General features: G+C 35.9%; 1 protein-coding gene across 1 annotated transcript in view; it reads right to left on the minus strand.

The window, feature by feature from the left end:
- LOC150079691 (histone lysine acetyltransferase CREBBP-like) overlaps positions 1–23,654 on the minus strand; it is a 487,331-nt gene that overhangs the window by 13,619 nt on the left and 450,058 nt on the right. Inside the window, exons 26-28 of the mRNA XM_090384101.1 lie at positions 19,524–19,673; positions 11,952–12,233; positions 3,943–4,269 (exon numbers count right to left, since the gene is read on the minus strand). Coding sequence (XP_090240227.1) covers positions 3,943–4,269; positions 11,952–12,233; positions 19,524–19,673 — 759 coding nt within the window. The remainder of the gene's footprint in view (positions 1–3,942; positions 4,270–11,951; positions 12,234–19,523; positions 19,674–23,654) is intronic.

A 23,654-nucleotide genomic window follows, 5' to 3' on the forward strand; every position in this document is an offset into this window, starting at 1 on the left:
GGGCAGATGGGCTAAGAAGTGGCAACTCAGTTTAACCTTGACAAATGCAAAGTACTGCATATGGGTAGAAGTAACCCCAGAGAAACATAGCAACTGTGTGGTACTACACTTAAGATGGTAGAAAATGAAAAAGACCTGTGAGAAATTGTGCAGTTAGATATGAAGTTCTCTGACCAATGCAGACAGGATGCCAGGGCAGGTCATGGGGTTTTGTCAATGATATATAGGAATCTTGATAGCAGGGAAAAGGAGGTTCTGTTCTGTTATTTGATTTTTAGGAACATTAGCAACTAAGGCCATATTGCTCTGGGGATATGCGGTGGTCATTCCCTGACCTTACTGCATCCTCCGTATTTGGTGGTAATGGGCTAGAAACCTGGTCTAATCAAGAAGCGTGTGCTATGCACTGCTGCTCCTGCCCACTCGGCTACGGAGGCGCCGGAAAAGGAGGCAATTGTCCCTCTGTATAAGGCAATGGTCAGGCCACGCTTTGAGTGCTGCGTGCAGGGCTGAAGGCCTCATTTTAGGAAGGATGTAGATTTGCTTGAGCCATGTACAGAGAAGGGCAACAAGATTGGTGAGGGGAATGAAGGGTTTCTCTTACCACGAGACGCTTAAGTTCTGCAAATTGCAGTGGCTGGAGACTAGGCACCTGTGCGGTGATCTGATTGAGGTGTATAAGGTCTTGAATGGGTTGAGCACGCTGAATTCTGATGGGATCCTTCCACTTGTTCAGATTACGAATCTAAGGGTGCATAAATTCAAATTAAGAAAAGACAGAGGTAGAATAGATGTGTGGAAATTTGCCTTTAGCCAGCCGGGTGGTTAATTACTGGAACAAACTTCCATCTGTTATTGTGGAAGTTGATATGTTAAATAAATTTAAGGAGGAACTGGACTGGCATTTGGAGGGAATGGTGCGATTTTTTTTTTTTTGGCTGATGCTGCATAAGCTCATACGCTTGCTTTCTTGCATCACATGACACTGCTACTACTACTACTACTACCTGCCTGACAGCTCCAAGGAACATCAACAGTTTGAAAGACCATGTGTGTTAGAAATGCTATGAGTACTGGGCAGTAGTTTGATGTTCCAAATCCTGGAACAGACTGATGTCCAGTCTATTCCAGCATTTGACTTTCAAAAAGCTGGAGGTTTTTAAAAGTCCACAATGCAATAGAAATTAAATTTCACTGAAGAAATACACATTTCAAATTAAAATACAGCCACAGGATTTCTGTTTCAACCACCTTTTAGACATAACCAATTTTGACCGCTTCAATGTTGAGTTGTCTATATCAATGGCACTGCTGTTCAGACCTGGCTGTCAAGAGCATTTCTGAAATTGCTCCAGGAAGAGATCTGAATTCAGTTCCCCTTTCCCCCAAACCTGGATGAATACTCTGATAGTCAAGAAATGTTATGAGCAATTATTAAAATTGCCAAGAATGACTTGGCATAACTTGTAATATTTTATGCCTCCTTACTCAGTTTCTCAATCAAGGACCACTGTATACCAACTTTCATAATAGTGTCTGGTAGATTCTGACATTGAAATTGGTAGAAATGATCTGTAAAATATATTTATTTCCATTCAATGATGTACTGGAATTTTTTTTATTTTTTTTTTTGTGAATCAAAAGACTATGGCTTCCTTGCACTATTTGGCTAATACTACTTTGGTTAAAATAAGTTGTTTTCAAATAAAATGATTGGATGACAAATTGGTTCTCTTAATACGATTATAATTAAATTAAAGTTATAAATATTTATAGCATTATGGAATTAAAATGAAACTCAATTTACAATAAATTTATAAACAAGTTTTATGTAACCCAGCACCATATCTGACACTCAAACTTAAAACTTTTAAGTTCTTTATTAATCTTTATTGCTTTCTATGTTGAGAGAGAATGTATGTGCTACATTGGATATGAAAACCTGAAGGACAGATTTTGTGTGAGGCAAAGGAAGGGTCAAATCAAAAGGACAAATTCTTCATCATAAATCTAGAGATGGTCATTTCAGACATTTCCTATTTTTTAACATTTTGTAATGTTAATGGGGTATTTGTCTTGAACATTTGTCTTGCTACACATGTGAGAGCTTGAAAATGATGGAAAGATGTAATAAAACTCGTTACTTTCATTAAAAAAAAAGGCAAATTATTAAAGCTCTGTCTTGTGAAGCATTTGTTGGTTTTACATATTAAACACAAGTCAGACACCCTTTCACATATTAAACACAAGTTAGAAAGTTTGTTTAAACATTTCTGTTATTTCATATTTCAGTTTTAATTTTTAAAAATAACTAAGGACTTAACCACCCTATATATTAAAGTAACTGTTCAAGTAGAATAATTAATCATGCTTGTATCTTTTTACATAACTCTGAATAATATTTAAGAAAGGCAAAAAATCAGCCCATTATAAGTAACAATGTAAACTTGAACAGCATTTAATCTCAGCTTAGAAAAACATTTCCATCATATTTCACATTTTCTTTAAACAGCAACTGGTGTTATATCAGTAAACTTATGAGGTAAATTGCCCACCTGCAACAATAACAATCAAGAGCAGTTGTAATACTAGACTCCAGTATAAACTCTTAATTAAAATGCTTTATTTAGGATAAAAGCAAAAGTTTCTTAAAACTACTACAAGATATCCCATCCACACTATGTGCCTCTTTTATGTTTCGCTTCAATAATTTCTCTTCCACTTATCGCAAAATAATATAGCTCCTCATTAGAGTCTGATAAATTTCTGGCCTCCTCTTCCCTAAAGAATTCCTCATTTGTTGAATTCCTCATCTATAGATGCAAAATACCTATTCAGTTTGTCAGCAACCTGAGCAGGTCATCAACAGTCACATCATTGACATTAAGTGGCCCAATGCAATCCAACTCCTTTTTACTGTTAATATAAGCACAGAAGTCTTGCTGCTATTCTTTGCATTCTTTGTCAGAGGAGGCGCCTCTGTAGCCAGGTGGGAAGGAGCAGCAGTGCGTAGCACACGCTTCTTGATTAGACCGGGGTTCGAGCCCGTCACCACCAAATACGGAGGATGCGGAAAGGTCAGGGAATGACCACCGCATATTCCCGGAGCAATATGGCCTTAGTTGCTAATGCTCCTAAAAACCAAACAACAACGACCTTTGTCAGAGACTTCTTGTAATCTGCCTTAGCTTGCCTAACCTCCTTTGTGACTTGATTACAGACTGGTTTATATCTTCCAAAGGCTTTTCTGTGAGGTATGCATTTAGAAAATGTAAATTTTCTAAATGCATCACCTGATAATTCATATGCATCTCACATTTTGATGTGATACTGACTGTAATTTTGCTGTGTACACACAGAGTAGATAATCTCGAAGATGGAGTGGAAGTTCAGATCTGCCTGTGTACAAGCTATAAATTGGTGAAGGTCTAAAGGGTCCTATGGCTATGTGGAGAGCACTGTGGTGGACTGGAACTAGGTGCTGTAACATGCTTCACCTACAACCTGGAAGTAGTAGTAAGTGGGTATTATTCTGTCAGGCTAAAGTGTTTTCTACATGCCCTCTAGTAGTGCAATTGCATTCAACTGCAACTTTTGACAACACACAATTTTTCCCAATAATTCATACAACTATTCTTCTTGTTGCAATTTCTATGATGTGTAGATTAAATGTCCTTAGGCCTCCACAAATTGCAGTTTATGGGCAAGGTTTAATTTCGAAAATAAACATACAACCATCATCATAATCACTACTGTGGTTATGATGATGGTTGTGTAACCACCATAATTGTGTTTATGGTAGTCATATGATTCCTGTGGGAGTATAAACAGAAATATTTTCTAGCAAGCCTCTGAATATTAATTCAAATCAACCAAGGAAAGTGTGACTGACTCGGAGATGAAAACATACGGAATTTTAATTGCAATTAAGGAAATACTTACTTGACAGTGCTTAGCATGATAACAACATAAAGCAATAAGTTGCTTGCAAATAGGACATCCTCCATTTGTTTTTCTTTTGCAACTTTTTGCATGCTGAACAACTCTTTTCATTTTCTGACAACTTGGTAACCTACAGTTGGCATCCCGACACTGGCAGGCATGGACCAGAGACTGGATGCATCTCTGAATAGAGAGACGGCGAGACTCTTGTGGATTTGTTTGCTTTTGGTCAGCAGTTGAAGAACCATCATCTAGGTCAAAGCCAAGCTTTTCCATTTTATGAGGATGACCTTCTTTCTCAAAACAGGTGATACACAAGTCGAAATCCTGTTTATAATAGAAAGCAGTTAGTGGTAAAACTAAACTGAAAGTATGAAATATAAAAATATAGCTACAATAAGACACTGGTAATTACTATGCAAACATATAAGATATTTAATTCCTTCATGATAAACTGTATGTTCAAAAAACCTTCACTGTACTATTTCTACATCCATTTCTATTTTTCATCTAGTGGTGAATGGGGCAAACCTATGAAAGAATGGGCACCTGTCAATCTGTGCCAAGGTGTACATGCTTGATTCTTCCTTCATTAATTTTATCATCAATCAAGCAATATCATTATCATTGTTTTCTTAGAAGAAAGCTCAAAACCACCACTACTTTTAGAAGCTATACATTTGTCAATATGTATGGCTTCTCTCTTCTATGAACAGTCATAGCTAATCCAGTTCTTTTAAGCTGTACTTACTTTTGCTACCAAGTCTATATACATGCAGCTTTCAAGATTTTAATCATGTGAGAACATCCAATATATGTTTGCATTTCTAAAAATAATTTCTCTTTCGAAGTTTGATTTTTTTTTAAAGGAAATGCCAAAAAACTTTTTTTGAAGAATAACTTTTAGGAAAAAAGCAGCAATTACAAATGAAATGTGTAACATGTTCTGACATTTCGTTTCCAAATCAAAGTCAATGATACAATAAACAGTGTTTGAATAATGCATTCATGAGAGTATTCCATTCCTATATAGTCAGGCCTCGTATAGCACGATAGTTGTGTTCCTAGAAACCCTCGTGCAATATAAACAACAGGCCCTATGGGAAAAATAGGATTAGGTGCCGAACACCGAAGATTGAACACACAAATCAAAACCAAAACATTACCAAACACAATAAATATGTAAGTATTTTATTACGACTATTACATAATAAAATATTGCTAATGCTTTTGCTTCTATCGTAAGCAAACTTGTGTTTTGTTTGATTTTCTATCCAAACAGATGACAGCCATTCCATCTCTTCCAATTCTTTGTGTCTTAATCTAATGGATTTTAATTACACTTTGAGTTGCTGCAGCTATCAAAGTTGTTTTTATTTCTCTGCATTCTTTGTAATTTTCGGCGTTGCCTCATTTAGGTCTGTAGCATGTGCAATATCACATGGTCTATAATTTTGCTCAAAGCGTTTCACAATTTCATATTTTTTCTATATCGACAGAGGCGGACTAGCCATAAGCCTTACCGGGGAAACCCCGGTGGGCCGGAGGCTGGTGTAATTTTGTCCATAAACGCTTATGAGGCCACTATAAATTTTCCCGGGTAAGAATTTTTGACCCAGTCCGCCTCTGTTTATCGATATCGCTTTTCTTTTTCTCTCTGAACTGCAGTGTTTTCACCAGGACACTTCCTTTCCACACCTTTTAAGTATTTTACTCATTTTTAGGAAATAAATCACAATTACAAAATGAGGAGGCATGCTTGATGCACATTAACAAAGCTGCGCATGTGTAGCAACTGAACAAATAACACCGTAAAGGCAGAGGTACACTATTAACACTTCACATTTTACTAAAGCACATTTCTAGGGGTTACTACCATAAAACAATAAAAACAATTTCCAGTTGCATTTCTGCTAGTGGAATCTGTTATAAACTGGTAGTAAACTCGATCTAATTGCATTTGCGATTATACCGATAGCTGGAATTGTGTTGGTTTTTACGTTATTATGGTGAAACGTGTTTCCCCTTCACTGATATAAAAAAACAAATACATTTTCAGAATCTTCTCTTCATTCCTATTGTGTTGCATTCAGTTGGGGTGATTCCGCGTTCGACTGCCATTTCTTGTAAACACAAAGGCGAATCGTGCATAAGCGAATTCGGTTCGTGTTATATAAGATATTATTCCCCTATTTATAAATCGTGTATGATCGAATTCGTGTAGTGTAAACACGTGTTATACAAGGACTGACTGTATTTTGAACCGAAAACGGCAAACTTCCTTTTAACAGCATTAACTATAATCTTTATTGGAATCCTCAGCCAATCTACAGGTTCAATTAAAAAAAGACACAGTTTTGAATGCTTATAATTTTTGATGTACTGGGTTGCACTAGTGAGTTTGGTATCATTAAACATGCAAAACATTGGAGTCCTTTAGTTGTTAATTATGCAATCTAGCAGAAAACTTCTGCAGGCAAGATTGAGTACTCTACTCAGCAGTGAGATTTTTGTACGAAAAGTTTTATCAAATCTTTTGCAAACCAAACTTTTTGTGGAACCCCAACACATTTTAAAAACTAATATATACATATACAAATTACATAAAACAATTAATAACAAAATATTTAGAACCTTGGAGATCCCTGTAGAGGGGAACAGTGTCTTGTGGAACACAGAATGAAAAGCTCTTCTAAAGAATGTTCTTCCATTCTGTTGTCCAGGGGCAAGCATGGCAGCCTTGTAATCATCAACTGAATACTGACTTTTGTGATCATGAGTTGTGTGTGAACAGCTCATCCATCAAAATGTAATTTCCTGGACTTCTTGAGTGAATGTGCTCTAACTGCAGTGACAATTCCATTTATTGTTAGCAAAGTTGATATTTTACATATTATGTGATCATGTTGAAAGAAATTAAAGACATGATGCTATTTTAACTCTCAGTGACTTCAATGCTAAACTAAGCAGGGAAGACGTTTTCATGAGTATTTAGGAGAGACAGCCTCCATGAAGAAACAAACAGTAATGGTCTTAGAATAGCACAGTTTGCTGCTGCCAACAACTTTAATGTCATCAATACCTAGTTCCCAAGAAAGAATATTCATAAAGGTACATGGAAAATCCCTGGTACAAATCAGGCTAATCAGATTGATCATGTACTGGTCTCTAAGAGGTGGGCTACTGAAATTGAAAACATCCATTCTTTTAGGAGCACCAACTCAGATTCTGATCATTTTCTAGTGGGAGCCAGACTGAAGTATAAAATAGTCCTAGTAGCAAAAGGTAAAGCTGAGAAAACCAAGTGGTGGAATGTACAGAAATTGAAAGATAGACTTGTTGAAACAAAGTACCATGAAGAGTTGGCCTGAAGACTGCAGGAACAGGAAAACAGTGACAAGATTGAAGACGAATGGACTTGCATAAAGGAAGCAATTCTGGGTACAGCATGCATAACCTTGGGTGAGACCTTAAGACCGAGAAATGAGGAATGGTATGATGACAAGTGCCGAGTAGCAGTAGAATTGAAGAGACTAGCCAGGTGAAATGTTTGCAGTGGAATATCAGAGCGAATAGTGAATGCTACAAGGAAAAACAGATGGCTGCAGCTAGGATATGTAGAAAGAAAAAGAGAGAAGCTTTGAGGAGGAAGGTCGACGAAATGGAGGAACTTTACAACAAGAAAAAAGTAGAAAGGTTCATAAGAAGATTAAAGAAAGTACACAAGAATTCCGATCGAAATTTACTACATGTATAGATAGTGAAGGAAACTTGCTGACTGACAGAAAGGAAGTTCTGAAACGGTGAAAAGAGTATTTTGAGAGCATCTTGACAGGAGGTATGACTGAAACTAAACCGCTGTTGTACTATACAGTAGAATTATGCATTGAAGACCCTAGCTTTGAAGAAATTCGAAAAAAGTTATTAAGTACTTAAAGAACTTTAAAGCACCGGGAGCTGATGGAATAACTACAGAGCTGCTCAAGAATGGTGTAGTGGCACTATGTAGGAGACTCCATAATCTGATATTGTTAATATGGTCTGAGGAAAAAATCCCAGATATATGGACACTTGGAATCATACAGCCAATTCACAAGAAGGGTGATGAACTGCTTTGCTCTAACTATAGAGGTACTACATTGCTGAGTGTTACAAGGTTTTGTTGGGAGTTATTTATAACAGACTGGCAGCATATTCAGAGAAAATAATTGGAGAATATCAGTGTGGTTTCAGACTCAATCCTTCAACAACTGACCAGATTTTCACCTTGAGGCAGATACAACAGAGTGGAAATGATAAATGATCTCCTTCTCTTGGACCTACCTGCAAAGATTGTTAGGCTCATAAAAGCAACCCTGGCTGGCTCTAAGGCAGTGGTGAGAATTGATGAGTTGATGACGCCCTTTGACATTAACACTGGTGTTAGACAAGGCGATGCACTCTCTGCTGCATTATTTAACTTGGTTTTAGAGGCAGCTGTCAGAAAATTAGAAGTGACTGCACACATAGGAACAAAGACAGTGCAGGTCTGTGCACATGCTGGCAATGTCGCTATTATCAGTAGGACTAAAGGAGCACTGGAGGAAACAGTGGCTAGGCTGGATAGAGAAGCACAAAGAAGGACTTAGGATAAATGAAGCAAAGCAAAATATATGGAAGTCTGAAGAACAGCAGATAACATGGAAAATTTAAGAACCAGCAGCTTCTCGTTTGAGCATTTTCAAAATTTCATCCATCTAGGCTCACAGATAAACAAGTCCAACTCTATTACTAATGAAATTAAGTCCCGTATTCTGAGTGGAAAAAGATGTTTCTATGCACATGAAAATCTAATGAAGTCCAGAATATTGAACAAACATTTAAAATTAAGAATATACAAGTCTCATTAGACAAGTTGTGACATATAGTTGTGAACCTTGGACATTAACGAGTAAAGATGAGCAGTTGAGTGTTTGAGCGTAGAATTTTATGAAAAGTTTTTGGGCCCATACAAGACATTGATGGATCCTGGAAGATCAGAATGAACCGAGAACTTGACCATCTTATTCAAAGGTGCAGACATTGTCAGATTTGCGAAAAGCCAGAGTCTTGCCTGGTTGGAACATGTTATGAGAATGGATGACAGCAGAACAACTAAGAGTATAATGAAATGGAAACCTACAGGGAGGAGGGCAAGAGGAAGACCACGGAAAAGATGGATGGATGACATAGAAGAGGACTTAAAGATCATAAGAATAAGAAGTTGGAGAAGTTTGACTTCTGGTAGGGCTTACTGGTGGAACATCGTTGAGAAGGCTAAGACCCACCCTGGGTTATAATGTCAAAAGAAGAATGTGATCATTCTGTGATGTCCTAATACTTTTTAGGACAGCGCATATTAGATATTTCTTAATACATCCTCATTTTTTTAAATTCCCATGCAGATGACATTAGCATTAGTTGAGGCATATGATGCAACAAAGCAAGCGTACATTGCATCGGCAAAAAAAAAAAAAAAAAAAAAAAAAAAAACCACTTTCCCATTCCAAATGTTTGTCTAGTTCAGCTATCAACTTCCACAACAACAGATGGAAGGATGTTCCAGCAATCAACTACCTGTTGGATAAAGGCAAACTTCCGCACATCTATCCTACAACTATCTTTCCTCAATTTGAATCTATGTCCCCTCAGGTTCTGGGAAAGTTTGAGCATTGAGCCTGCTCAAACCATTCAAGGCCTTATACACTTCAATCAGATCACCTCACAGCTGCCTAATCTCCAGATGCCGCAACTTGCAGAATTTTAGCCTTTTTTCGTAAGCGCACCCCTTTGTTCCTCTCGCCAATCTTGTTGCCCTTCTCTGCACTCGTTCTGGCAACTCTACATCCTTCCTAAAATGAGGCCTCCGGACCTATATGCAGTACTCAATGTGTGGCCTGACCACTGCCTTATACAAAGGGATAACCACCTCCTTGTCTTTGCTAGCAAAATTCCTATATATCATTGACAAAACTCCATGTCCTGCTCTGGCGGCTCGTCTTGCCCTTATTGGATAAAAAATGTCCTTTATTGGACATGTTTTGCCTTTATTGGATAAAAAAAAGTTTCTCAGTCTTGCTGAACTAGTGCAACCTCAATCAGCATCAAGAAACCAACCCCATTGGTTTGTTGAAGAAGCAAAAGTATATTGCCATATAGCATTACATACCACACAGAATTAATCAAAATTCCATATAAGGTTAAATCGCTTTATTGTATTTTTTTTTTGTATTTTATTTGTATTTTTTTTAATGCTGCTATTTGTACATATTTTAAATTGTTACTCCTGTAACTACTTCAGATAAAAAAATTGTTCATTAATAAAATCTGAAGTTTAATTCTCTATATTGCATTTAAAATATAGTATAAAAAGAGGGAGGAAAAAAAAAAAAACTATGCACTGAACAGGATAATGCCCATATATCCTGTAAGCTATATATGGACTGACCGCACTGTAGCTCAAAAGTTTCAATATAGTGATTTACAAAAAAGGTTGCACACCATGAACTGTGTCGGAACTTTCATGCTGAAATATTCCACTTAGAACTCAAATTTTCAGATCAACTCCAGTAAAGCTTGAAGTGCAACAGTATTTTTCTTTTAAAAATAGCAGAACTCAATTTCCAAACTTTTATGGAATTCATCATCTCAATAAGTTTGTGATCTTAATTTCAACAGATCATGTATCACTATTGTATAAATCATCTAATTAAACTAGGCTTACCAATATAAAAATAAAAGGTGTAACAATAAAGTTTCCAGAGTGGTGCTGTTGCAGTCATGTTCGATGAATTTGAAAATAAACGGAAGTGGTATGTTGTAATTCAAACTTCCTCCAACAGATGGCAGTACAGAGAAATGTTCCATGTCACAATTTTGTAATGGAGCAACAAATGAATATCAAATTTTGCTTTAAGCTGGGAAAATCTGCAATAGAAGTGTATAGGATGTTAAAAACTATTTGTGGTGATGAAATGTTAAGTTGTACCTGTGTGTTTGAATGGTATAAGCAGTTCAAAGACAGACGCGAGGATGTTTGCAATGACCCAAGCAGTGGGCATCAGTAAACCAAACCACCTGAAATGAGGAGAGTTGCAAAAGCTTGGGAAATTGCACCAAGAGTTTGACCCTCAGAATGAATAAGGAGATAATTTATCAAATTTTGTATGAAGATTTAGGGAAAAGGAAGGCCTGTGCAAATTTGTGCTGCACTGCCTCAAGGATGAGCAGAAGCAACAAAAAAGTGTTATCATGCAAAGACTTCACCCAGACTTGTCAAGGCAATTCTAATTTCTTTGACTGTATTGTCACTGGAGATGAGTGTTGGGTGTTTCGGTACAACTCAGAGACAAAGTGTCAGAGCATACAGCGAACTTCAAAATCCACACCAAAGTCCAAAGCATTTCATTTACAGAAGCCCAGGATCAAAGTGATATTGATATTAATGTCTTTTGACAAATGGTGCGTTCACAAGGAATTTTTAACTGAAGGGGAAAAAGTCAATGCTGTGTTCTACACACAGGTGCCTCAAAGACTATTTAAGCACGTTTTCCAGGTGAAGCCACAATTTCAAGAAAAAGGCAGCTGGTTCTTGTTGCACAACAATACCCCTGCCCGTTCCACACTTGAAGACATTTTTGATGAACTATTACATTATACAGATCAACCATCCACCTTACTCTCAACAATCTAGTACCAGCAGACTTCCTCTTTCTCAAAGTGAAAACTGCCTTCAGAGAAAAGAGATTTCAGTATGGTGAGGATATAAAGAAAAATGTAACGACAGAACTGAATGTCATACTTTGAATAAAAATGAAACAATTTTTGGGCTCTTTCACTGTGTTCTCTTTATTGCATCAATTCAGAAATTTAATTGCCACACCTTGTGTGTGTGTGAGATCTATAACACAATAAATGATTAGTACTAGTAATTTTTAAATAAGCTAATTATCTAAACTAAAATATGTTTATAAGAAAATAGCAAAACTTACATCACATACTGTACAGTGATATCTTGTCTCCACATGTGTTTTGCAATGATTACAAGTATATACAAAACGATCTTGACCCTGATTGTGTAATTCATACAACATGGCCATAGTTGAATACTTTGCTCGCCGCAATGAAGAAAATTCATAATGTTTTTCCCGTGCAATGGTAAGAAAGGCATCTCGTCCATCCATCAGATCACAGTTGATGAATGGATCAGGATCCTGAATTGAAGTAAGGCTGGCTGCAGCTTGTGCTGAATGTAAACGAATTACAAAAAATACCTGAAAATACAAATAAAAATATCTGAAAAATACAATCAGAGAATATTTTATTTCTATTAACAACTGTAGTTCAGAGGGATCAGTCAAGTACTAGATTATGAATGATAGAAAAGAATATTCATGCATTGTGTAGCAAAATATAACTAAGGTATAATCTTAAATGGGTGTGCCGTGTGTTTGCATTACACAGCCACAAACATTTCGCAAAACTCCCTCCTCCAATAAAGTACAAAAGGATAAAAACTTTTAACCATGTTCTGTAATCCTTATTCAGATATTGTTTTCTAATTAATTAGAATATACTGCTGTGTGTGGTGGGGCACAGCCAACATCAAATTTAAATATTAAAATAATACTAAAAGCCATCGGTATGAATTTCAATGTGCTCAGTATTTTCTTCAATTAATTTTGAACTGCTCACTGAATATTTTTGATTGGAAAAGAATGCTACTCAAAACAATCCATTGCACAATACATTGAACAATCTACTGTGTCAACAGTCACAAACAATTCTTAGCCTGATATGCAGATGTAACTTACTAAGTTCCCTAACTGAACACAGGCTGAGAGCATGCAAATTCAGGCATACCTGTTGGTTATCATAGTGAAGCATCTGAAAATGTTATTTCAGAAGGATTTGCCCAAGTCTACCATTTGGACAGCCACTGAGAGACTGGAGGTGGAACAGTCAATACCAAGTTGCAGTATGACTAGCTGTATCATGAAGTGTCACCATCAGGTTATGGAATCGGTACCAAGAAACTTAAGACCATTCACAGAAATCAGAGTTGTAGACCATCAAACAATACCAAGGCAAGGTTGTCCCCATCCACCTCCTGCCCATCACAGTTAACACTTGATGATTACCCAACTACTAAGATGCTTTGTAGCAGTTACATGGGCATCAACCCAAACCATCTGAAATTGTCTGCATAGATAATATAGACCTTGTGTGAGAAGGTCTATATCATACAGCCACATTATTCTTGCCCCATGATGTAGTGCCTAGCGTCATAGGGCCAGAATAATGTGAGCACTCCAACTGAAATTGTACTGACAAGGAATGGTGTGGTGTGCTTGATATTTTCAGACTGTCGTTATCAGTTTTAATAATTTGTCCAAGACAGATATATGGGAATTCATTCCATCAATTTCTTTGTTCTCTAACATAAAAAAAATTATGTTACATCATCATTCAACATTAATTTTATTAATGTTTATTCCTAAGCCAATTCAGTCTGAAGCTTTAATCAGTTCTTTTAACCTCATTTCTGAGTCTGTTGTTTCGGTCTAATGGACTATTATCAGCAAATCATAAATTAAAAACAAGAAACCATACGTTACATAAACTTGCTATTTATTTATTTAGAAATAAATAAATAAAAATATATATAAGTATGGAAGAATTGAAAAGTCTGATAAAGACTAGTCATACCTAGCTTATTTGTTTTTATCCATCAACTGAAACTACATGTTTAATATTCATGATTTTATATTACATTTAATATATACAGGGTGTCTCAAAAATATTGGTACAAATGTTTAGGGGAGGTAGGTAACATCTAAAGGAATGTGAATCGCATAGGAACCCATGATCGGAAACGTCACTGTAAGTTGGTACACACCGCTGTTCATCAATTCGCAAAAGGGAAAATTTCTGGTTTACTCATTCAAGCAGTAGTCACTGCACGAAGAGCATGCATTGATATACGAACTGTGAGCTGGCAGACATGCACCTAGTGTATGGATTAGCAGAGGGCAATGGACGAGCCGCTCAACGAATTTATGGAGAACGCTTCCCAGAGAGGCATGTACTGGACTACCGTTTGTTTGCATGTGTGCATCAAAATTTGTGTGATTATGGGTCATTTAGAGGTAACAGGAGTAGTGCGGGCAGACCACATTCGACGCAAATTCCCGCCATGGAACAAAGTTTTGAACGCCGTCCAGAATAATCCTACTACCAGCAAACGTGCCATTGCCTCAGGAGTGTCTCGTTGCAGTGTACAGCGTCTGGCATGACGATTCTTTACACCCCCTTTCATTTCCAAAGGGTTCAGTTACTGCTCCCCCAAGATCATCCTGCATGTGTGGCTTTTGCACAGTGGTTTCTCCAAGAAAATGTTCAACAACACTTGAATTTTCCAGCCTATGTTTTGTTCACGGGTGAGGCTTATTCAATCAGAACAATACTATGTGTGGGCTCACGACAACCCACACGATGTGCGCCGCCACGCGGCACAACGTCGCTTCACAATAAATGTGTGGGCAGGTATGGTCGGTGGCTGCTTAGTTGGCCCATACCTGTTACCATCCCGCATGAACTCCACTAAATATCGGATCTTTCTTGAACAAGTTCTACCAGAGTTACTTGACGATGTTCCAGCAAATGTGAGATGCAACATTTGGTTTCAACATGACGGGGCACCTGCCCATTATGGAAGGTGTGTTCATAATCATTTGAACAGGTGTTTTGGGTGTCGATGGATTGGCCGTGGTGGACCCGTTCCTGGCCCCCACACTCACCTGATTTATTGAGCCTTGATTGCTTTCCGTGGGGGGGCCCCCTCAAATCTATCGTGTATGAATTGCCTGTGGAGACAGAAATGGATCTTGTGGCGAGACTCGTCTGCGCTGCTGCTACTGTCAAAGAAACTCCAGTTGTGTTTGACCATGTCCGCCAATCCATGCTGCGTCGGTGTCATGCATGCATCACGTCTCATGGTGGAACCTTCGAGCATCTGTTGTAACATCATGAAATGCACCCATCTTGTACTCCATTGTTAATACTATGTCAAATAAATGTTTTTCACTAATTACTGTCTTGTGTCATTTCTGCTTCTTGTGCCTCTGCTACTACTTTCCCGTGATGTTTACGGTTATGGGTTCCTATGCGATTCACATTCCTTTAGATGTTACCTACCTCCCCTAAACATTTGTACCAATATTTTTGAGACACCCTGTATATATAAGACAAAATTTAAGCCAGTAGTATGGCAAACCAGTAGAGTGAAAATAGGTTAAACTAAATAATCTATATAATATTGGTGTGAATATGCCATAGATCACTCAAAAAAAAAAAACTACATTTGTAGTGTAAAAGGGCATCATTTTATCTGTATCTCATATTGTACTCCTCCTTCACAATGAGTTGCCATGTATTGCACTACCTCGAATAAGTAATGCTTCACTAAAAGAGAAGACTAACAGTGAAGAGGAGCACAATATGAGATACAGATAAATTAATGATGCCCTTTTACACTACAAATGTAGTTTTTTTGTTTAAGAGTAATCTATGGTGTATTCCCACCAATATTATATAGATTATTTATACTCTTAAACATATGATGCCTTGTTGCATTTAGTTTAACTTATAAGTTACACTAAATAGAAAATATCAAACCAGTAGGGAGGGGGAGAAAGGTAACAGACTAAAGGCATTGTAGAAGCAATGCTCCAAAAATAATCTTGAAAGCCCAAATGATAAATAAATTTGGAAAACCAATTAAATGAGAATTTAATGCTCCCCCCCCCATAGGCACCAGGTTCGAATTTTGTGAAATATGAACGATAGACAGAAAATAACTACAATACAAAATAAAATTGACTGACCATTATATGCCCATTTCGACGGAGGACCACAAGGCCAATAATGGTCAGGGAATCACTGCATTTAGAACATTAGAAAAATCGCTGCAAAGGCGAGCCAATCGAAAGATCAGTCCCTCATCTGATCAATGGATCAAACTACCAATGCAGAGGATTTGAATAATGGTGGTCCTTGTGCAGTGAAAAATATAAAATAGGACAGATACAAGCACTGCACCATTAATGAAATGAATGTTGAATCAGATTATATAGACAAAAATTAGGTTATAGAGGGCAGTACGGGCATAGCGTTAGCAAATCGTCCCACTACTACCACTTAAGATAAATATAATTAATGAATTTTAATTACACACACAGACGAATAATCTTTCAGTTTTGTAAATGTTGTAACGTAGGTACTATTGTGTGTTGAGGGGTGAGGTAGTGATGATTAGTGCTACGTATACCATTTCAGTTCCCAACATGGCGTGGTCAGGTGAACACCGAGCTTTCGCTATTGAAACGTATTTCTAAAGTAATGATTTTGTTGTTGTTGTTATTTGGTTTTTAGGAGCATTAGCAACTAAGGCCATATTGCTCTGGGTATATGAGGTGGTCATTCCCTGACCTTTCCGCATCCTCTGTATTTGGTGGTCACGGGCTTGAACCCCTGTCTAATCAAGAAGCATGTGCTATGCACTGCTGCTCCCGCCCGCCTGGCTATGGAGGTGCCTTCTGTTGTTGTAATGCAGCGTTTATTTCGAAGACTAACTTAGATCAAAATGTGGGTGTTCCCAGTAGGAATACAATATTGCTGTGGGTAAATAATTTCAGAAATACAGGTTCGGCTTTGAAAAAGAAATCTCCTGGACGAAAACTTAGTGTAAGAACGCCCGAAAACATTGAAGCCATCAGGTTAGCCGCAAGGCATTCTCCACATCGTTCAGCCGCAAAGCATGCTCAAGCGCTAGGGATTTCAGATCGAAGTGCAAGGCAAATTTTACATGCAGATCTGAAGTTTCATCCATACAAAATGATGGTTGTACAGGAGTTAAATGCAAATGACTGTTTCCCACAGAGCAGCTTGTGAGGCCATTCTCGAAAACATTGAAGCCGCGCGCGCCACTGTTCTTTGCAGTGATGAAGCTCATTTTAACCTATCAGGATGTATAAATAAGCAAAATTTTCATTATTGGTCCAACACTAACCTGTGGGAACTTCATCAACGTCTACTTCACAGTGAGTGTGTGACTGCTTGGTGCGCAATTCTAAACTATGGAATCGCAGGGCTGTACTTTTTTGAGTAAGACAATCATGTGGCGACAGTGACTTTGAATTGATATGTGCAAATGTTGTGTAACTTTTTAAGACCGAAGTTCAACAAATTTGGAGATCGGTCCATTTGGTTCCAACAAGATGGCACTACCACCCATACAGCTAGAGCTTCTGTGGATGTTGTCAGAGAATTCTTCCCTGGGTTTCTCATTTCACATCATGACAACCTTCCATAGCTGGCGCAATCGCCCAACCTTGCAGTGTGCGATGTCTTACTTTGGGGCTACCTCAAAAACGAAGTGTTTAAAAGCAGACTGACTTCTATTGATGAACTCAAGGATGCTAGCCAAAGAGAAATCACAGCCGTACCACACAAAATGACCTGGTGAGCAATGACAAACTTCAGAGTGAGGCTACATGAGTGTGTCAGAAAAGTGAAGAGGGAAAATATTTGGATGATGTAGTTTTTAAGACGTAGTAAAATATTGTAAGTAAAATTGTAATAATTACTCTCTACAATGACATTAAAAGTTTGAATATGATGACATTTCTTTTTCGCAGTCGAAACAAAACCGTCAGATCATTATACACAGTATATATAAAATATTAAATATAGTACTAGTTAAAAACAGTGGAAATAAAGGGAAAATAAAAATAGACTGAATATGTCAAATGCACCAAAGCATGCAGGTGTGTGTGTGTGTGTGCGCGTGCACATTATAATAAATATAAAAATGTAGATATGAGTCACATGGAAAGCCAAAAAGAAGTAATAGCTGAAACAAAAGAAATATATTTAAGGGAAGTGCAGTGTAAAATAAAATAACGGTAGCTGGCATCAGATAATGGTGGATAAATTTAGCTATAGTTCAATAAAGGGGAAATGGAGCAAAAATACATTTAAATCCAATGTCAATAAAAATAAAAGTTGATAGATGATCACGTTTTTCGTCAGGGGACACCTGGCCATGCATCAAAGGACTGCTTATCTAAACTTGTCCAAAGCTGTGTAAGAGTAGAAATTTGAAAATAAAGTAAAAATAATTGAAAAAGAAAAGCAATATGACTCCTACAAAGTATGGACTACCATACAAAGAATTTTACATATAGTTTTTAATTTTTAGAATTTTACATGTGTCAACAATTGAATTTTTTCATAGGTTTCTTCAGCTATTAGCAATGTTGTTGATAATGGAAGTAATAGAAAGATCGTATCAGAACGGCTGAGAAGAAAAGAAAAGATCTTGAGTATGAAGCAGCACTTAAAAATCCTGATATTGAAGAAAACAAAATTATTGAAAAATATGAAAATAATAAATTAAAGGCTTCACAATTAAGAAAGGAAAGGTACAAAAAATGAAAGACTACTTTTATATCACAAGACTATGTGTAATGGAAATAAGGAAGAAATTTTTGGTTTGTGAAAATGTCAAAGGTGACAAAACTGGATCAAAAGCATATATTCCACGGATTCATATGTATTCAAACGAAGGGGAATATAACTTAATTTTTCTATACAGTACTACAGTATTTTTCTATACCATTTTCACAGTTTCCTGTGAAATTGGCTTTTAGTATGACAATAAATAATAAAAGTCAAGGTCAAACATTATCTAAGGTTGGTGTTGACTTAACATCACCATGTTTTTTGCATGGACAATTGAAGACAGCTAAAAAAATTTTTTATTAATAGAAAATGAATCAAAAATGCTGAAGAATGGGGTGTGGGGGTTTCCCTCCACTAAAAAAAAAATATATTTAAAATATAAAAATGTATAACTCAGGTTTGTGTGCATTCAGAAGCTGTTGGTAGTGCTAAGACACTTTGATTTTATGGCTAGAAAATATTTATTGTTACTCCAGACTCATTTCAGCTGGTTACCTAGCTGTATAACCAAAATTGAAACATGGGGATTTTCTTTGAACAGTACAATTGAAGAGATGGAAAAACTTGAATTGCAAATTTCAACCATGCCTGAAGGCATAGAAGAAATAAGAAGAAAATAGAATGTTTTAGAAAAGAACAGTATTTCATACTTTAAGGAAAACTGATGAATTTATAAATGGAAAAGGAAACTAACTTCCATTTCATGCAGAGGCTTCAAAAGTTCATATTTTCAAATAAAGCCCAGTGACTTGTAACAGACATTATGCCAGGTGTGAGTTTGAAATATTTGAAAACTCACAATGTATATAATGATCTGATGGTTTTGTTTCGCCTCCGAAAAAGAAATGTCATCATATTTGAACTTTTAATGTCATTGTTATTAATTTTTCATAAACAGTTTTATCATTTTAACATACTGAATACAAAGAAATTGTGGTTCAATAAATTATAAGAAACAATTAATAAATGTAAAAATTGCAGTGCATATTATCTGATGTCTATTAATGATATATACCAAGTGAATAAATATTAGTACCTACCTCTTTATGTTTCTCCATGGTAGAATAAATTTTTGCTGAAAGATCATTTCCCGTATGAGGAACATTTGATTTTTTATTGTTTTTCCTTTGGTTGTTTTTATTCTTATTTGACTTCTTGTTTCGGCCACTTTTTTGGCCTTTCTTTTTACCCTAATCAAAAATTGAATTAGCTTTAATTTTGTTCTAAAATATGCATTCTGTAAGTAAGCTTTCACTAATTAATGTAGTAAAAATAATTTTAAGAAGGCGCAGTTAACAATGGATTATCATATAAGTTCTAAACACAAATATAAATTTCCAACTTTTGAAATACTTTCTTTTTAAACAATACTTATCTGTACACAATGAAATCTTAATTTAGTTTTCAACATATTTAATATATTTTATTCATTTCTGTAAGTTGTCTTTAACCTATAGGCACCCACGTGGAAGTCATTTTGATCCTGTCCCCCCTACCATCTTTGAAGCACTGTTGAATTTTAAAAACACTATTCACCCAGCTGTAACTTGCAATAACTTTCAGTAAATCCAAGACATCTCTCTCTCTCTCTCCATTGAACAGGGCCATTCTGATTGTGTTCAATTTGGTTACTCATGCTATTAAGTTTTCATGATTGCCACCAGTTATATGCTACTTTTCACCTATTTAGTTTATTCTTACTTGAAATCACATTAACTAGTGAAATTTAGTCACTCATTACATTTCACTAATTAATCTAATATACTGTTATTTCTTGTGCCTCACTCCTACCCCACATAAAAGAATTCCACAATAAAAATGAAGTTCAACAAGTATCAATCAAAATACAAGACGGCACACACACATAACAGACAAAGAATCAGTAAAACTAAGCATTATTAATGGACTGTTCAGTAATTCTGCATCATTCTTTGCCTAATGATTGACTTGGTACAGTCTGTAGAAAGATAGATACCTTAATAGCATACCAAGCAAAGTCAAATATTAAATGAGTGAAAAATCAGCACACTTTTGAAGCTGAGAAAGAATGGAGGGTGGGGGTTATTACAATGTGATTTTCAATGTATTTTGCTGTAAGCAGAATTCTGTGGCTAAAGGTTTTCAAAACAGAAAAATGTTTAACTTTGACTGTGTCTGTGCTTCAGTCAGCATTACTCCAAGAATAACCACACTAATTTGATGTGATTTTCTGTGGGTGGGGGGGATGTTGATAGTAGCTGTGCAAAGTGCATTAAAAAAAAATAATAATAAATAAACAGTATTCTATGAAATCTGGTCGGGTCTTCGCTGATATTCATTCTTGCCAACCTCAAACCAATAAGAAATATTAGTAACAAGAAACTAGTTCACTGCCTAGTTGCAGACTTATATTAATCGGGGATATTCTTACTTAAAATAATGAATTTATAAAGAGAGGGATTGTTTCTAAATGCATAATGACTTAAAACCTTCAATATCTTTTCAACTGAAACTTTTTCGGAAGACAAATTATCTTTCTTTCTATGCTAACAATGAAACTAACAAAATCAAGATCAACTATTTGTTTCAGACTTTTAAAAAATTCATCTTTGCACTAAACAGTTTTCAAGTACAAATCTGTTCAATATAAGCACATTCAAATATACTGCATCCTAATTTATTCATGGATGTTATACAATTCCCCTCCCTCAAGACAAGTTAAGTGCTGTTTGGAACTCACTAGCAGCATGCAATCAAAATCTTCAGACATTATATAACTTCAGCTAACAGAATTGTACACAATACAGGTGACCCCCACTTAACATTGATAATTCGTTCCAGAAAAACAGAGAACTAGGTGAGCACCGTATTCCTGTAATGTAATATATGTATTTGTGAGTCGTGGTCTGTATCACCACAACTCACAAATAATAAACAGCAGTGAAAATACGCCAAATGTCGGTCAAAATATTTAATATTAAAAATCTATACATATAAAATATTCTCCGTTACATACGTATATAATTATGTGGCAAGTTTAAAATGCCAATTAAAATAATGTATCTATTAATCATGATCCTGGGCTGTTGAGTTTTTGTATCTTTGGTCGATTTTGGGTTGTACTTTGGCCCTCTTCCTAGTAAACTAAGAGGGGTTTTATTTTAAAATCCCCTGGAGCATTACCACTCAACAATAAAGTAAACCAATCCTTTGCCACTTTGAAGCCTGGTATGTTTTTTTCTTCTTTCGATATGAAACTTCTTTTAGGCATTCATTTCCAAAAAAGTCCTGTTTCGTCTATGTTAAAAACTTGTTGAGAAATATAACAACTCTCTTCAATGATTTTAAGAAGTTATTTTTTGAAAGGTTCGGCTCCTTGATCTGCACATATGGCTTCTCCCTGAATTTTAAATCTATTGAACCAGCCCTTACTAGCTTTAAATGGTTCCACTTTTTTTCTTTTATAGGTGAGCTTTCTTCAGATCATCATATAGGCTAATCGCTTTTTATTTAATAATATTTAACTTAACGGAATTGGCATTGGATATTATCTTCAATAAAATTATATAGAAGTCTCTCCATTTCAATTATAATAGGCAGCTTAGCCACAACCAATTTAGTTGCTTGCAGTGAAACAACTGTCTTTCCCGCTGCTAAAATTAATTCTTTATTTTTTATAATTGTTCTTACAATCAAATCTGCCAGTCCTAAATGATTGCACACATCCACCTGTCATTGAACAGAATCAGTTTGCTTCAAAACGTATAATTTAATTTTCAAATCCAGTCATTTTCTTACCTTAGTAGGCTTCGTACCACATCCAGATGTTATTGCTTTTTAATTCTTATCCGCCATTATTCTTATCCGAAAATGTAACTGTGTTGCATTAATTATTATACAATGTTCGAGTAAATTGTCCATTACCTAACACTGTACTGAGTGATGACTAGACTTCGGATAAATGCATATAACACAAATATTACAAGCAATATACTTGATCATTTTTTAAAATGTTGATCTCAGAACCAAGTAACAAGCTGCGTGGGAAACTTTTTAATGCTGTTTTGATATTCATTTTCAAGCTATCGACATCAGATGAAACGTTTTTGTTAAACACGCCAAAAATTTAATCTGTACACTGGTAAAAGAGCATTATAGTGATTTGTGACAGCATTAGAGTGAGATATGGGTTATAATATAAGAACAGCATTATAGCAAATCAGCGTAGAGCGAACCGCGTTATAACGAGGGCCTCCTGTATTCTTGTTTATACTGACCAGACAGGAAATGAGACAAAATTAAGTAGTAAAATAAAGTCTATATAGTAAAAGAGTAATAGGAAAACACCAGAAAGAAAAAAAACCAGCAAGATGGTATGTCTCTTTGCAGATTTAAGGTTTCCAAAAATGAAAAACTAGAATGAATTGAAGAAAATTTTTTAGAAGTTAAAACCCTGTACAGCCAGTGAGGCTTGACTGGCTAAAGCTGTCAAAAACTGAAATGAAATTCGGAGAGTAAAATAAATGAAATGAGACATTTCAAGGAGAATGCCTCGCTGTTGCTATGTAGTTTCATTTCTGAAAAATTTGACTATTCATTCTAATTTTTCATTTTTGGAAACCCTAAACCTGCAAAGAGAATGTTTCACTGGTTTTTAGCATTTTCTTTCTTTTCCGCTTTCATTTTATTACTTTAAAATTAAGTTGCATTTTTCGCCTAGTTGGTATCAACAAGGATATTCCTTGTATTTTCACTCTTGACCTCTAAAAAAAAAATGGACACTATAAAAGAGCATTGTCATTTATTTTTGAATTTATTAATAACAGACTAACCTCTTTAATAAAAACCCATTCTCTTATACTGTGGTATAGTTTTACTGTACAACATGAATGAGTCACAAACTGTAGGGGTGGTGGGGAAATTGAATTGAAGTGGAAGTGAATCTGTATCTATGTAATCACCCTCCGAAAGACTTACTGTGCTTAACTTTGAATGGACAAGAACTAAGCTAAACAGACAAGTATGATATACTATCCATGTATATTGATTTTCTCTTCTGACTCAGCTGTTTTATAGAATTTGAAAGGAATAAAAAAAAATCTACATTGGATTTCAAGATGATCAGTGCAATAATATATATATATATATATATATATATATTTAGTGTGCCTAGGTCTCTTTGTCAAACTGGA

This window comes from Mastigoproctus giganteus, chromosome 10 (genome assembly GCF_048544385.1).
Source record: "Mastigoproctus giganteus isolate SK-2022 chromosome 10, ASM4854438v1, whole genome shotgun sequence".
NCBI classification, from domain to species: domain Eukaryota; kingdom Metazoa; phylum Arthropoda; class Arachnida; order Uropygi; family Thelyphonidae; genus Mastigoproctus; species Mastigoproctus giganteus.